The 14,969-nt window shown below is 47.9% G+C and overlaps 1 protein-coding gene across 2 annotated transcripts in view; it reads left to right on the top strand.

Moving 5' to 3' along the window:
- Positions 1-14,969, top strand: part of Asic2 (acid sensing ion channel subunit 2) — a 1,137,334-nt gene that overhangs the window by 1,051,213 nt on the left and 71,152 nt on the right. For both annotated transcript variants that reach the window (XM_021177009.1, XM_021177008.2), the window contains exon 3: positions 13,190-13,317. In XM_021177009.1, the coding sequence (XP_021032668.1) occupies positions 13,190-13,317 (128 nt within the window). The remainder of the gene's footprint in view (positions 1-13,189; positions 13,318-14,969) is intronic.

The following is a 14,969-nucleotide window of genomic DNA, read 5'->3' as shown; positions in this document are numbered from 1 at the left end:
GGGAAGGGACTGTCCCTTCCCACTAAAATATATGCCCCTAGAGGTCTTGGATCTTGAATCTCATGGGAAAGTAAATATTTGTTGATGGAGGAGGAAAAAAAATCACTTGAATTATGCATAGTGCCAGAGCCAACATAGGGAAGAAACAAGCATTAATGATCAGCTACTATGTGCCACACACATTCTGTCTCATGACCCTTTCTTGATCCCCTGGTAATGAGGTATTACAGTGCCAAGTGAAACATGAAGAAACAAGGTCCCAGAGAGGTTGAGTGAGCTCCCCAAGGGCTGCCTAGTTAAGTGGATGAAGTAGCTGAGTGAACCATATCGGAAGCTCAATGCAGCAATGCCCCATCCAGCAAAAGCCTTTAATGTGCAAATTGTCACTGTGAGAGTGCTACTGAGAAACTAGCTCAGGAGGCGTGGCTTGGGTGATGTCTCTGGAAAATGAATGACACGTGGCGATAGGCCTGCTCAGCCCCCTTTGCTATCTTCTCCACTTGTCTTTCTGAGGGGAGTCATTATGTTGAAGGAAGGCTTTAGCATGCTCCCCGCATAGAAAAGAGATGAGAGCAGAGCTTCTCTGGTTTGTCTGGAGATGGAGATGCCAGTCTGTTTCTCTCCCTTGTTCCCAGTGGCCAACCCTAGTCCTCCCTGAGAAGCCTGGGGGTTCAAGGGAACCCAGTTTGAAACCCACTGGATGGAAGGCTGGTGATACGGATTTGTCGGTAAAGTGCTTGTCTTGCAGATGTGAAGACCTAGGTTTGGTACCCAGACACCATAGAAAAACCTTGGATGTGCTGCCACAAGCCTACCATCCCAGAGATAAAGAGATGAGAAGCGGAGATAGGCATATGGAAGCTTGGAGTAGCCAGCTAGTCTCGCCTCATCTATGTGGGGATAATTACAGGCAATGAGAGACCCTGTCTTATCTAAAAGGTAGAAGGCTCCTGAGGCACAACACTAGAAGCTGTCCTCTGTCCTCCATATGTGAAGCCACACCCACACCCATACATACACTAATATATCAAAGCAAAGCATTAGAGCGGAAGCGAAGGTTACTGATATAAACATGGTAGTTGGTTGGGTCTATGGCTGTGTCTGTTGCCTAGAGCACCCCTGTATCATCATCCTCCTGCTACGATGGATGGAGAAAGGAGCTCCCAACAGATCTGGGGAGCAGCTGGACCTCAGGGCAGCGGCCAGTGGAGACTTCTGAATAAGCACATTAGGCTGAATCCTATTTATGAGACACTCCCTCCCAAAGCCTTCCCAAAGAACAAGGAAGACATTGTCTTCAGTAAACTCACAAGGACAATGCCAGGTGGAAGACAGAAATCAGAGCGACTACTGGTGACTGATTTGGACTTTAACTAGACAAGTCAACTAGGGACATATCATAACTACCACAGAACCCCAAAATGACCTAGTTATCCCCTAAAACCCACAGATTTATCTCTCCCACCCCAGAAGGTGACACTGAAGCAAATGGTCTGGACTTGGGGTGGTCAGGCCAGCAGACCACAGGGTGAGGTGCTAAATGGGAAATTACAGAGGAATCAAAATCCTACTTACCGAGAAGGGAACTCTTAACCAGGCTTATCTCCTGCACACCCCTCCACACAGAGGTCTGGGGACCCCTGCAAGCCAAGGCAGGGCGCCTAAAGGAGCTCAGACATAACGACCTAGTTAGCTCCATGCCTGTGTGACATCTCTTGAAAAGCCCCCAAACCTACACAAGGGAAGTCTACGAGCTCTAGGTATCCTTTAAGCATGAATGGACAAACAGAGCCAGGTATATGAGAGATGCCACTAACTTAAGGACCCAACAACAAGCAAATAAAAACGCATGAGGTAGAGAGTATTGCTAACAGCACAAGCTGTAGAGCCAGGCTGCTGGGGTTCAAATCCCAGCTATGCTGCTTCCCAGCTGTGTGGCCTGAGGTGAGCTATTTAACTTCTCTGGGCATATTTTATCACCTCTAGGTTGGGAATGACAACATATACTCTATGTTGTTGTTAGATCGGTTGAAGTGTGAGTTAATACAAATGATGGGTTTAGAAAAGTGCCTTGGTCCTATTAAGTAATATATAGTATTTAATAAATGAAAGTATAAATGCACAAACAGACAGAAGCATCAAAATGATTTAATTAACATCCTCGGGAGGGAGAAGAAGCAATATCACATCCACAGATGCACAGGGTGATAGTAAAACAGGGCATTTGGAAGAAGAAAAAGTGAAAATTAAAGCATGATTGCATATATTAAAATGCAATCTGTAAGGGGGCTGGAATTTAGTTAGCAATTCTACCCCAGAAGTGAAAATTACAAGACCAACAGATGTAAATGGGAGAGGAGAAAAACATGAAAATTAAAGAATCAGTTCAGAAAAACCCAACATCTCTATAGTGGGAATTCTAGAATGACAGAACTGAAGGACCAGGGGCCATGCATGGGGAAGAAACTGATGCTACCCATCCTCCACTGAAGGACATGACCATCCAGGCTGCGGGATACCAAGTCCTACCTGTGGTGGGGACAAAGCACAAAGGCCAAGGCACAAACTTGCAAATTCTAGACTGGAGGGGGAAAAATGGTCATCTTCCCGGACTCTAGAATCAGATCTACACACAGGAGGCGGGACATTTCTGAAGGAGAGGTCATCACCCTTCTTGTCCAACACAGAATTCTACATTCAGCAGATTGTAAGTGTGACTCGAGGGGAGAACTGGGTTTCGGAACAACTCGTGTCTCAGGTGACTCCTGCTAGATGTTACTGAGGGATGAGAGAGAATAAAGCCAGAGAGAAAAGATAAAGTGAGGACCTGGGAACAGAGAACCTTGCTGAGCGAGAATTCCAGGTGTGAGTGGAGAAAAGGGGGCAGCCGTGAGGAGAGAGCTGTGAGTCCAAAACACAGCAGGCAGCTGTGGGCTCCAGGAGGGACCACATTTGTGGAGCTGGCCAGTGTCCTGAAAGGCATTTCAGAGTTCTGCTCCCAGGGCAGGGTTCCAGGGAAAGGAATGAGATGAATGAGTGAGCAAAACACTAGGCTACACGAAACCAAAAGTCTAAGATCGCAATCATCTATGGGGCTGGGGAGATGGCTCAGTGGATAGAACACTTCCTTGGAAGGCATGAGGACCTGAGTTCAAGTCCCCTGTACCCAAATAAAAAGCTGACACGGTGCAGTGTGACTATAATCTCAGCAACAGCAGGATGAGAGGTGGGGACAGGCGGCTCCCTGAAGCTCAGTAGTCATGACCACTTGATAAAGTTCCAGGCCAGTGAGAGACTTTGTCTCAAACAGAAGGTGGAAGACGCCTAACTAAGAAATCATACCTGACATTGTCCTCTGTCCTGCACACATGGGCTATCCATCCACACACATGTACTCACACACACACACACACACACACACACACACACACACACACACACGCGCGCGCGCAAGAACACCACACACACCTTTCTGTGTTATAAGGCTGGATTATGAACATTTGTAGAGTTACGGTTATATAAAAGCTAAATAACCAATTGAGCTCAAATCTATACCTGTATTCTGAGGGTGGCTGGAAGGCAAGCAAAGGGAGGTATTCCACGAAAGAAGCCCACGTTGTGCTCATCCTCTGTGGTAAGAACTCAGGAGCAAACGTGTCAGAGTTGTACCACCAAGAAATAGCAGGCAAGCAGTTGATGCTTCATGCATGCGATGCATGAACACAGAAAAGATAGCTCAATGAGCGTAAAGTAGAGCCTCGGAGGGGTAGCTCTTAGTGGGGAACGGAGTGCAGAGATGGATTGGGAAACACGCTTTTCAGTCAGTGCCTTGAAGCACCACTTAACTTTTAAAATTATGTACATAGACTGCTTTGATAAATATAAAAGTTAAATTAAAAATAACCATAAATTTTTACCATAGCTGGAAGGCCTGAGCAGCCATCAGGGAGAGCAGAGTTCCTACCCCCACACCCACCCCATTACAAATGGGACACAGCTAGAATGAGACTGGGGTTGCCATGGTTTCTCCAGCATCTCTGGCTCCCAGGAAAAACTCTTGTCATGGTGCCAGGTCCTAAGGATGTCCCAAGAATGAGAGGCAGCGGCTCTGGCCTGAATTCTGAGTGGAGTCCAGAGCACACTGACATGCAGCCACCAGCTGAGATGCCCTGCTTATGCTTAGAGAAGGGCTTTGTGCTGGGTGGGCATCTCCACAGGTGCCTGAAGACTCGGAAGGAATGATGCTATAAATTAGATGCACTGCTGGAAGCAGGCATCTACGGAGCAACCTGATTTTTATCATGCTGGAGATCTGCTAAGTGTGGTGCAGAAAGCATATATGATCTCGTTGGAGGTCCCAGCCAGACAGCCAGCAGCCCAAAGAGAATACCTAGGGAGCTGAGGAAACAGACCCACTATCCTGTTTAGGGGATCTTCATTGAGCATCCACTGTGTTCTCGGGCACCTCAGGAATACAGGCAGAAGTCCAGGGAGGGTGGCACACACCTTTAATCCCAGCACTTGGGAGGCAGAGGCAGGCGGATTTCTGAGTTCCAGGCCAGCCTGGTCTACAAAGTGAGTTCCAGGACAGCCAGGGCTACACAGAGAAACCCTGTCTCGAAAAAAAAAACAAAAACAAAACAAAACAAAAAGAGTACATAAGCTAGGGACTTTCTGGGGAATTCACATATGATTCTGCCACAGTTAGACATATTTTCATCCTACAGCCTTCACATCCGATGTCCAAGGCATGGCCAAGTCTTCACATAGGGGCCATTGGGTGCTATGATCACTAGACTAGAAACAGAACAAGGAAGGAGGCGACAGCTCCAGAGAGGAGAAGAAGAGCATCGAAGGGGAGCTGTGCAGAAGAAATGAGCTTGGTTCTCCATTTGCTAGGCATGGGAGTGAGAGGAGGCTGTGGGGTTGTGGGTTGCTGAAATCTCAAGTACGGGGAGAGGAAAGTCAAGGTCAGCCCAGAGTGTGCTAGGCTAGCTTTCAGGTAGAAGCCAAACCATTTGGTAACTGGCTTGGTGTGTTTTGCTAAAATGTAGATGTGCAGCGGTTAAAAGCATTTTCAGCTCTTCCAGAAGAACCAAGTTCTGTTCCCAGCATCCATGTTGAGCTGCCTGTAACTCCCAGGTGATGCAACACCTTTCTCTGACCTCCTTGGATATCACCGTGCGTGCGCATGCGCACGGGCGCGTGTGCACACACACGCACACACACACACACACACTAATAATTATTAGGACAGTTATTGTTAATGTGGAACTGGAAGGCAGTCCTCACCCAGAAGCCTAGGCTCAGCTGGGAGCGTGTTAGACATGCAGAATCTCAGGACATGCCCTGAATCCTCAGTGCACTTGAGGGGACTCACAGATATTTAGTTGTAGGAAGATCAGGCCTAGACTACTGTTTCCCACCATGCAGAGGCCTAAAGATGCCCTCTTAACAGCGACATACTTTTCCTTATTAAATAATGTTAACAACAGTTATCCTATTATCACCATACATTTTCCTGCTTTTTCCATTCACTGATTGGGAAAATAGTCAGACAATGTTGCTATGAATTCTGTAACACTTAGGGTGGATTTAGAATTTGGTATATTTATCGGTCAATATCCTACAAGATCCATTCAGCAACCTCGTCAAAGCTGACTTCTGCTGTCAAAATTTTTATGAATAGAATCATATTCACCCACCAACTGCCTCTGTAATTTCAGAGACTTGGGTCTCCCAGTGGATTTTCAAAGGTGGTGTCTCCCACATGCTGATCACCCAACCTGACGATTAGCCTTCTTATCAAGTAATTGATAATCTCTGAGCCCAAATGCCCTAAGGAAACATGTTTTATATATATATTTTAATCCTTGGAGTAAATCTTTTCGTAATGAAACTGAACTGAACCTGGAGCACTCACTGATCCCTGCTTTGCAAAGATTCTGTTTAGCAGAAAGGAAAGTATAGCCACACTTCTTGGTTGCCTGACCAAAATCTAACATTCCTGTGTCCTTCCCCAACATGGATGCCTGGCCCTACGTTAATAGAAGGTGCTATTTGATCCTGTGACACACACAAAGAAATTCTAACCCTTTCACAGGTTAAGGCATTCAACAGCTACCAGGAAGCAAGTCTCACTCATGGAACTGGCTAAGAAGTATGGAATCCATGTCTGACTGACCTTGGTCCTTTCCACTTTAAAATGAGAAATGAATAGGGCCGGAGAGATGGCTCTCCATTAAGAGCTCTTGCAGAGACCCCGAGCTTGGTTCTTTGTACCTACATCAGGCTGCTCACAACTGCCTATAACACTAGGGCCTCTTATGGTCTCTGAGCACCTGCACACATAGGGGCACACACACACACACACAAATAGACAGACAGACAGAGACACAGAAAGAGACAGAGAGAGTGTATGTCATACACAAAAAAAGGAATAAAAGAAGGAAGGAGAGAGAGGGGAGAGAAGAAATCTATATTTAAGCAAATTGCTTTGGGTAACAACAGTTCAACCAAGTGTCACATTTTTCCTACAGGATGCCCTAGAGTCTTTAGAGACTCTAGTGTGTCTGAAGACTCCTCCTTGGAAAGGGCTGGAGCTTACACTTTCTCGCGGCCCCACAATAGCACCTCCCTGAGCACCATCTATTGTTTGACTGTAAGTCTCTGCATCTGCTGGACGGAGCCTCTCAGAGGAGAGTTATGCTCGTCTCCTGCCTGTGCAATCGTAGCAGAGTGTCATTAATACTGTCAGAGACTGGTTCTTGCCCATGGGATGCTCTCAGTTGTGCCAGCCATTGGTTGGCCATTCCCTCAGTCTCTGCTCCATCTTTGCCCCTGTACGTCTTGTAGGCAGGACAAATTTTGGGGAGGTTTTGTGGGTGGGTTGTTGTCCTTTCTCCTCCACTAGGCGTACTGCTTAGGTTACTCAGGACTACCAGCCCTGGGGTGACACTGCCATAGGAAGCTGGGCCCTCCCACATCAATCACCAATCAAGAAAATTCCCCACTTGACCAGAAGTCAATCCACAGAAACACGTGTGATTAAGATTCTTTCTTCTCTTCCCGGCTGACTCCTGTGTGTGTCAAGTTGACATAAAAACTAGCCAGCACAGGGCTGAACACCCAGCCTCAGACTCTTCTCTCCTACCAATTTTCTCTCTGACCCAACATTCCCTGATTGCCTCCCTAACCAGATGCCGGGAGGCAAGAGAAAAGCCACCAGTCTGAGCCCCCAACAACTCCCCAGGTCAGAGAGTAGTTGAGAGGCGAGGCACGGTGGTGAGCAGCAGCTGCACTAGGAGCTATCCCCTCTAGCGGGCCATCCTCCTGTCTCAAGCTGCCCTTGGAGCTACCCCGCCCTGACATAGTCACTGTAATAAAGTCAGTTTGTCCAAAACAAGATCGCTGTGTAGCGACACATCCCTTGCCTGAGCCTAGAAAATTCCCTCCGCTTTTCAGAGCCACTCCCTCGCTCGCTCGCTTTTCTTCCTCCTTCTCTCCAGTGCTCACGGCCTCCCCCTGTTTCCTGTAATTTGCAAAGATTAAAGATTTAAGCTTCTTTTATTGCCGAGTGCTTTCCCTGCCCCATTATGCATTCTGCCCATCACTTCTGCCTCCTCCCCGCAGAGCTCCCAAATCCATTCTGCGTGCAAAGAAAGCACCTCCCCAGGTAAATCTCACCTTGTGTATGCCAGGTCATGCTCCCAGAGAAGGCTGACAGAGCCTAGCTTCTGCAGGCTGAAGTCTGCGGAGCCATTCTCCTCCTCGAGATCCAGCACCGGCATTCAGCACCATCCCAGTTAGCATGGGCTCCTAACACCAAGGGGAGGCTTTCCTTTATCTCTCTGCTCCTTCACACTTTCTACCTCTGAAGCTTTGAATCCTGGTGTTCAAAGATATGTAAACAAAACCCCCCACCGCACTAGAGGTCCGCATCTTGGAAGGAGGTGGTGTTGTAGTGTTTGGAGGTGTGAGCACCTGTAGGGTGCCACTCTAGGCAGTCACCCTGGGTCCCCGCTCGGCAGGGCCACCAAGCTCAATGTGATGCTGTCATTATTACCTGAGAATTCTCGGACTATTTTTTATTTGGAATTTATTTGTATATGTTGGCATCCTAAGGGTTTTACAGTGGTTTTCAACAAGGGGCTCACTTTGGCATCTTGTTGAATGCACGTGGTCCCAAATACTGTCCTCATTGCGACTGTTAGGTAGGCTGACCCATCTGCTGTCTGAGCCCTGGGGTTACCCTGTTCCTCCAGGAACTGGGTGGATGCATCAGCTGGCAGAACGGGGAACAGAGAGCCCATGTGGAGGTTATATCCTCGTTGGTTTGTTCTTTCAACATTTATGGAACTCAGCTCTGTGTCAACCCTGTGTGCTGTGGGAGTTGGGGATCTGACAGTGAAAAAGAACATGCCTGTCCCTCACTCCCCATTCAGACCCCCAGAGCTACAGGGTACCTACTCACATTCATCAGGAGGTAGAAAAAAATGCTAGATTAAAAATCAAGAGACTTGGCTGGAGTCCTGGCTATGCCTTTGCCTTGCCATGTGACCTTGGGTAAGTCATTTCCTCTCTGGGTTGCATCACTGTTTCTCCAAATGTGGCTCAGGTGACCTGTAACAGAATATCTGGAGATGAAGGTTCCTGGCTCTTCCTATAGCGCCAGAATTGAAATTTCTAGTGATAGATCCTAGTGCGCTCTCTCTCTCTCTCTCTCTCTCTCTCTCTCTCTCTCTCTCTCTCTCTCTCACACACACACACACACACACACACACACACAGAGAGAGAGAGAGAGAGAGAGAGAGGAAGACAGACAAAGAAAAGAAGGAGGAGAAGAGGGATGGAGAGAGGGAGCTAGCTCTAGGTGATCTCAATGAGCATTCTAGAACCTCAAAGGCTGGGGTCTGTGGTTATATTTAGTTCTAACAAACTGTATTTGGTAACTTGGCTCTTAATAAAGTACCATGTTCAGGAAATGACAGAGACCAGGGTGGGCAGAAGATCAGGGGTTAGATGATTCACAAGCAAGCTAGAGAATGATCCAGAGAGAAACAAGGCAGCTCCCACAAGGCACAGAAGCAAAATCTATCTAGAGATATGGGAATAAGGAGACTTGGGGAGAGTAGGCCTGAATGAGCTGGGACTCCAGGTTGGAGTCTACCCATGAATACACCTGCATCTGCTGTTCAGATCCATACAGAAGTAGCCCAGAGCCTGTGTGGACCAGGAACACGCACGGGCAGTGTTTAAGAAGGCGGGATGGTAGCCAGCATAGTGTGTACATACAGCATGACTGCAGCGCACACAGGGGACAGGGAGGGTTGGAGAGAGCACAGAAACAGCCCTCTTCTCCTCCTCGTCTCTGTCCAATAGCTCTTAACGCAGAATAAAATGAGGTTGCTCTAGGTTTACTCTGCTAACAGCTACTATTGCTTCTGGAATAAACCAGGGCCTCTTGCAAACCCTAACCCAGTCTGATTAGTCCCTGGGCAGTTCTCACTGGTCTGGCTCCCCAGGCTGACTTTTTTGCCCATTACTCATTAGAGTCTCCTACAGAAAAGCTTCACTTCTCATTTCTTCCTGGAGGCCACAAGCTGTGCGTTGAGCCAGTCTTTACTGGCTAGAAGGTTGCCTAAGCCCAGTTGTATAGCAGGCGGTTGCGCAGCTTCTACTAGCTAGACACAAGCTTTGGCAGTTTGCCAGTTCCTTTCCAGGGCTCCCTGAAAACATTCACTTCCCTCGCAGCACAAGCACCCTTGGTATAGCAGCATCCTGCCAGGAAAAGAGACCCGGTATCTGACCACCAGTGAGTCCATCGTAATCGATGGAAGATGGTAATATAAAACCATAGGTGAACAAAAACCTGTGTGTATAGGTATCTGGATAGTGTACTGTGAAGCTACCATGCTCAACTTACAAAAAAAAAGCTTATTGGGGCTTACGGCTTCAGAGGGTGAGTCTATGGCCATCATGGCAGGGAGTGTGGCAGCAGGCAGGCAGGCAGGCATGGTGCTAGAGCAGTTGCCTGGGAGCTTACAACCTGATCCACAAGCAGAATACAGAGAGGGGGGTTGGGGGGAGAGAGAGAGAATCAACTGGGATTGGCATGGTTGTTTGAAACCTCACAGCCCATGCCCAGTGATACAATTCTTCCAACAAGACCATACCTCACTTCAACTACCTGGAGAGCAAGTATTGAAACATGGGTACCAATTGAGACCATTCTCGTTCACACCTTCTCAAGGAGGTCAGTCTAGATGAAGAAGACACAAAACAGTTGAACCGCAGGAAGGAGGAGAGATGTATACGTACATAGCCTCCTAGGATTACTTCTCAGTGTATGAAGCCCTGTCTGAAGCCATGGGATGGTGTTGTCCTGGCAACTGTCCTCTTCTAAGGAAGCCCCATATCAGCCACTGGATGCCTTGTCTAAATCATGAAAGTGCCATTTCCAGTTCTCTCTGCCTGTTGGACCCTACATCCAAACACTTTGACCTTGGAGTCTTATCCAGTTCCAAATCACAGACCAGTCCAAGCCTGCCTCAGTCAGTACCTGCCACCACATTTTCTATAGTCTTAATATTCCTGTGGCTGCACCCAGACCTTTTCTTCTCTGTCAGTCTTGGGGCACACACCCCCACCGCCCCCAGCCATGGATTCAGCACTGATAAATTCTCTCTCTCCCTTCCTAACACTCACCCTACACTCTAGCATCCCTCATTTCTGCAAGTCCCCATCCTCTCCCCATTCTTTTCTTTTGAAACATTTAGTGTGGAGCCCAGTCTGGCCTTGCCCATTAGTAAGTAGATAAGCTCTAATTCCAGAGAGTCTGCATGTTCATTTAGTGTCCCTGGATACCCTGGTAAAGACCTCTGACCATACCCAGCTCTGGGCTTCAAGAAGCCGCAGCCTGAGGAAGGAGACAGATAGATAAGGGCGGGACGCAGTGTGGCAGAGGCTCTATCTAGCAGGTGAATGCTGAAGCTACAGCCATGCAAGAGAAGTTGTTCTGGGTAGAGCTGGGAGAGTTCTTCAAGGTAAATGTGGTTAGGATCAGATGGACACTGCAGGAAGACATTAGAGGCAGTTGATTTGTGTGACTGTGTACAACAGGAGCCAGCAACAGCCAATCCAAGGAGCCTTGGGAGGTTTGACCGCATGTGCTGCAGGAACAGAGCTGTGCCCAGAGCAAGGCTGCCAGCGAGGGCAGGAAAGTAGGGCAGAGGAGCCAGGCTCCTCATAAGCAAGGTGGGGGGAGCTGCAGGTTTGCACATCGGAACCTCATCTGTACGCAAATGCAATCCCCTCGGCACATGCTCCACTCCACCAATATCGAACACAAACTAAGCCCCACTCTGCCTCTCCGGTCGCCTCTTACTGCCAAGGGCCATTTCTCCTGCCCAAGCCACCAGGGCGGCAACCTCTGCTCTGGCTGCCTATCTCTTGCAGCTCAGAGGAGGGAGGCAGTCAAGCAAGCCCTGGGTTTTCGTTTCTAATGTCACACACTGTTCTTCCCTTCCTACCATTCTCGTCTTCAGCTCATGGCCCAGGAAAGAATTTAGTAAATAAAATATAAGAGTGTCAGAGAATCTTTCCAGGGGCCTGATGGGAGCGTGGCGAGGAATATTACTCATCTCATAATCACATTTTTAAATATGGTGACTGAGGCAGGGGACTAGCCTAACTGACTAATATGGTGACTGAAGCAGGGAGCTAGCCTAACTGACTTGAATTAGATTCACATTCCAGCTGTAACAGAAAACAACATGGTTGTTTGTTTGTTTGTTTGTTTGTTTTAATTTTAAGGTTACAGGCTGGAGAGACAGGTTAAAAGCACATACTGCTCTTCCAGAGAAAGAGCGCCTAGCACCGACAGCATGCAGGCTACAATCTCTGTCAACTCCATCTGACTCTTCTGGCTTCTGCAGTTACCTGCACCCATGGGTGCATCACACACACACACACACACACACACACACACACACACACACACCCTTAAAACAATAAAATAAATCTTTAAAGTATACTCTAACCAGATGTAGTGGTGCCTTTAATTCCAGCACTTAGAAGGCAGAGGCAGGCAAATGTCTGTGGGTTTGAGACCAGCCTGATCTACATAATGAGTTTCAGGACTGCCAGAGTGACATAGGGAGACCCTGTCTCAAAGAATAAGTAGGTAGGTAGGTAGGTAGGTAGGTAGGTAGGTAGGTAGGTAGGTAGGTAGGAAGGTAGATGAGTAGATGGGCAGATGGGTAGGTGGGTAGATGAGTAGATGGATATATGATAGATAGATTGATTGATTGATTGATTGATTGATTGATTGATTGATTGAATAAAAATAAAAAGCTCTAGGGTCTAGGGCTAGGGAGATGACTCAGTAGGTAAAGTACCTATGTCAGTATGAAAACATATGTATATTTGCACATAACTCATGTGAAAAAGCTAGGTGTGGTGATGTACACCTGTAACCCCAGCACTGTGGGTTAGAGTGAGCTGGAGACAGGTGGATCTTAGAGGCTTTCCAGCCTGGCAGAAATACTGAGCAGTAGGTTCAGTAAGAGATAATGTCTCAAAATAATAATTGATGATGATGATGATGTGGACAGCAACTGAGGAAGACATCCTGATTCTAGCCTCTGACTTCCACAGACTCCCACATAGGTGAGCTACTCACACACATCACACACACACACACACACACACTTTTTAAAGTCACAATTCTGAAATGGTCTCTCCTAGGCTTTTAAAGCCAGGGCTGACGTCAGAAAAGCTACACAGTGATGCTTTGAGGGCTCTGTGGGGGTAATTCACGCCCTGGCTCTTTCCAGCTTATAGAAGCTTCATCCATCTCTTAGCTGCTGACTTCTGTCCCCTCTTTAAAGTCAGCAGCATGGTCTCTTCGCTTTCTTATTCTGACTCTGGTCCCCGCCCCGTCTCATGAAGATTCCATGACTGCACTGAACTCAACTGGCCAGTACAGGTTATTTATTCTCTGTCTCCAGAACCTTCTCCTGGTCCCTTCTCTGAGGAAAGTCACAGGCTCGGGGTTCAATGCTGCAGGGGTGAAGCCAGTGTCCCTACCGTATGATCCCTTCGGTGTTCCTTAGAGCTTCCCGCCCCGGGACCTCCGTGAGCATCTGCCTTCTCTGACCCATGGCTCTGTCCGTGTTTGTTCTTTCAGAGGAAACAACATTTGAAGCGGGAGTGAAGGTTCAGATCCACAGCCAGTCTGAGCCACCTTTCATCCAAGAGCTGGGCTTTGGGGTGGCTCCGGGGTTCCAGACCTTCGTGGCCACACAAGAGCAGAGGGTAAGTTCGCCATGCTTCCCAGATCAGGAGTCCTCAGGTTAGTCTAGCTACCTCAGACGCATGTGGAAGACAAATGAGGTGCCGGCTTCTGGCTGGAACAGAGTGGGGTGCCACAAATGGCTTTCCCCAGAAATCAGGGGACGTTGCTAAGTAAACACCTTCACCAATTCTCCAGAACCTTCTACTGACACCCAAATCGCCTGTGCGAGAAACGTAACTCACTCTTTTGTTTCACTGAATGGTTGAGTTTTCTTTTTTCTCAGAATATTCTAACACTCCTTTTTAGTATTATTATTATTTTTTTTTGCCTGTGAATCTTAAAACAAACTGCTGATCCAGGTTTAATAGTCATTTGTATTAATAAGATTCAAAGTGAAAAAGCAGTCACTAACCCTTCCCACTTAAGAAGAGTGAAGGCTCTCTCTGTGAGCTTCCCACCCACCCTTTGATGTAGTCCTGGGCAAAGCCCCACCCAGCCAGCAGGATCTGCAGGAAAGCTGGAAGAGGGCTGGCACCATCCCTGCCTAAAGTAGGTTTTACTTTGTGAGAGAGGGAGAGAGTCTCAGACTCTCAGTAGGGAGGCAGTCTCAAAGCAGAAAAGTGGAGAGGCGAGCAAGCCCTGTTTCTCTCTCCAACTTCCTGGCATGTTTACTGTCTGGTTTTCCTGGAATAAAAGAGAGTCCCCAGCCAGATCACCCAAGACAGATTGCTGCAGGGAGGCAGAGTAGAGTGTGGTCGGAGGCTCTGGTTGCCTTCTGTAAGAGCGAGAATTGTCTACAGAGCAGGCGATGTAGGCACACTACTTAGGCCAGCCTGCTATTAGAGTTTGTCATCTTTCACCTGATAATGATCACAGCTGTTCAGCCACATTACAAAGTGACATTCTGGGTTTAAAACGAGTTTTAGGCTAATTAATAAGCCAGCTTTATTTTTTAAGTCCCTGAGGAAGCGTTAATGTTGTGAACTTCATGCATCCTCTGTTCTGTGCATACGCCTGGTCAGTTAATCAAGGCCAAGGTCAGCCTCCACGGTCGCGTGTGGCAGTGAGATGGTGGCTTTGGGGCAGGGGCATGGATTCTGGGCGGTTATCCTGGTCTCTACAGACCCCAAAGACTGAGGTAAGTAGTAGTCCTCCTGAGGGCAGAGAATGACGTCAGGTGGACACCCGAGGGCCAGGTTTCAGGCTAAGGATGTGACAATCAAGAAAGGGGAGAATCTGGGTTGACCAATATAGGTATGCAGACAGACAGACAGCCTGAGCAAGCCTGAAGCCTGAACTCTTAGGCTCAGTGGGCTACTGGATCCTGCCAAAAGTGAGCAGAGCCAGCTAGAGAGTGAAGGCCACATTTTCATCAGTAATTTTCTACTATAATAGAGCCAAGAGTTCAGGGTGAACGGCCGTCAGCTTGGATTTGTACAGAGATCGCTGGGATTTAGAGGGATGATGGGGGAAGGTAATGGGAAGGATGTGAGCCGAGTCAGAGGAGTGAAAACTATAAATACCCAAGGAGGATGTGGTTCATGTGAGAGGGTGTGGTCCTTGTGAGAGGTGTGCTATGGCAGGGTGTGGTCCATGTGAGAGGGTGTGGTCCTTGTGAGAGGGTGTGCTGTGGCAGGGTGTGGTCCATGTGAGAGGGTGTGGTCCTTGTGAG

This window comes from Mus caroli, chromosome 11 (assembly GCF_900094665.2).
Source record: "Mus caroli chromosome 11, CAROLI_EIJ_v1.1, whole genome shotgun sequence".
NCBI classification, from domain to species: Eukaryota; Metazoa; Chordata; class Mammalia; order Rodentia; family Muridae; genus Mus; species Mus caroli.
This window is presented reverse-complemented; position numbering and strand designations above follow the sequence as displayed.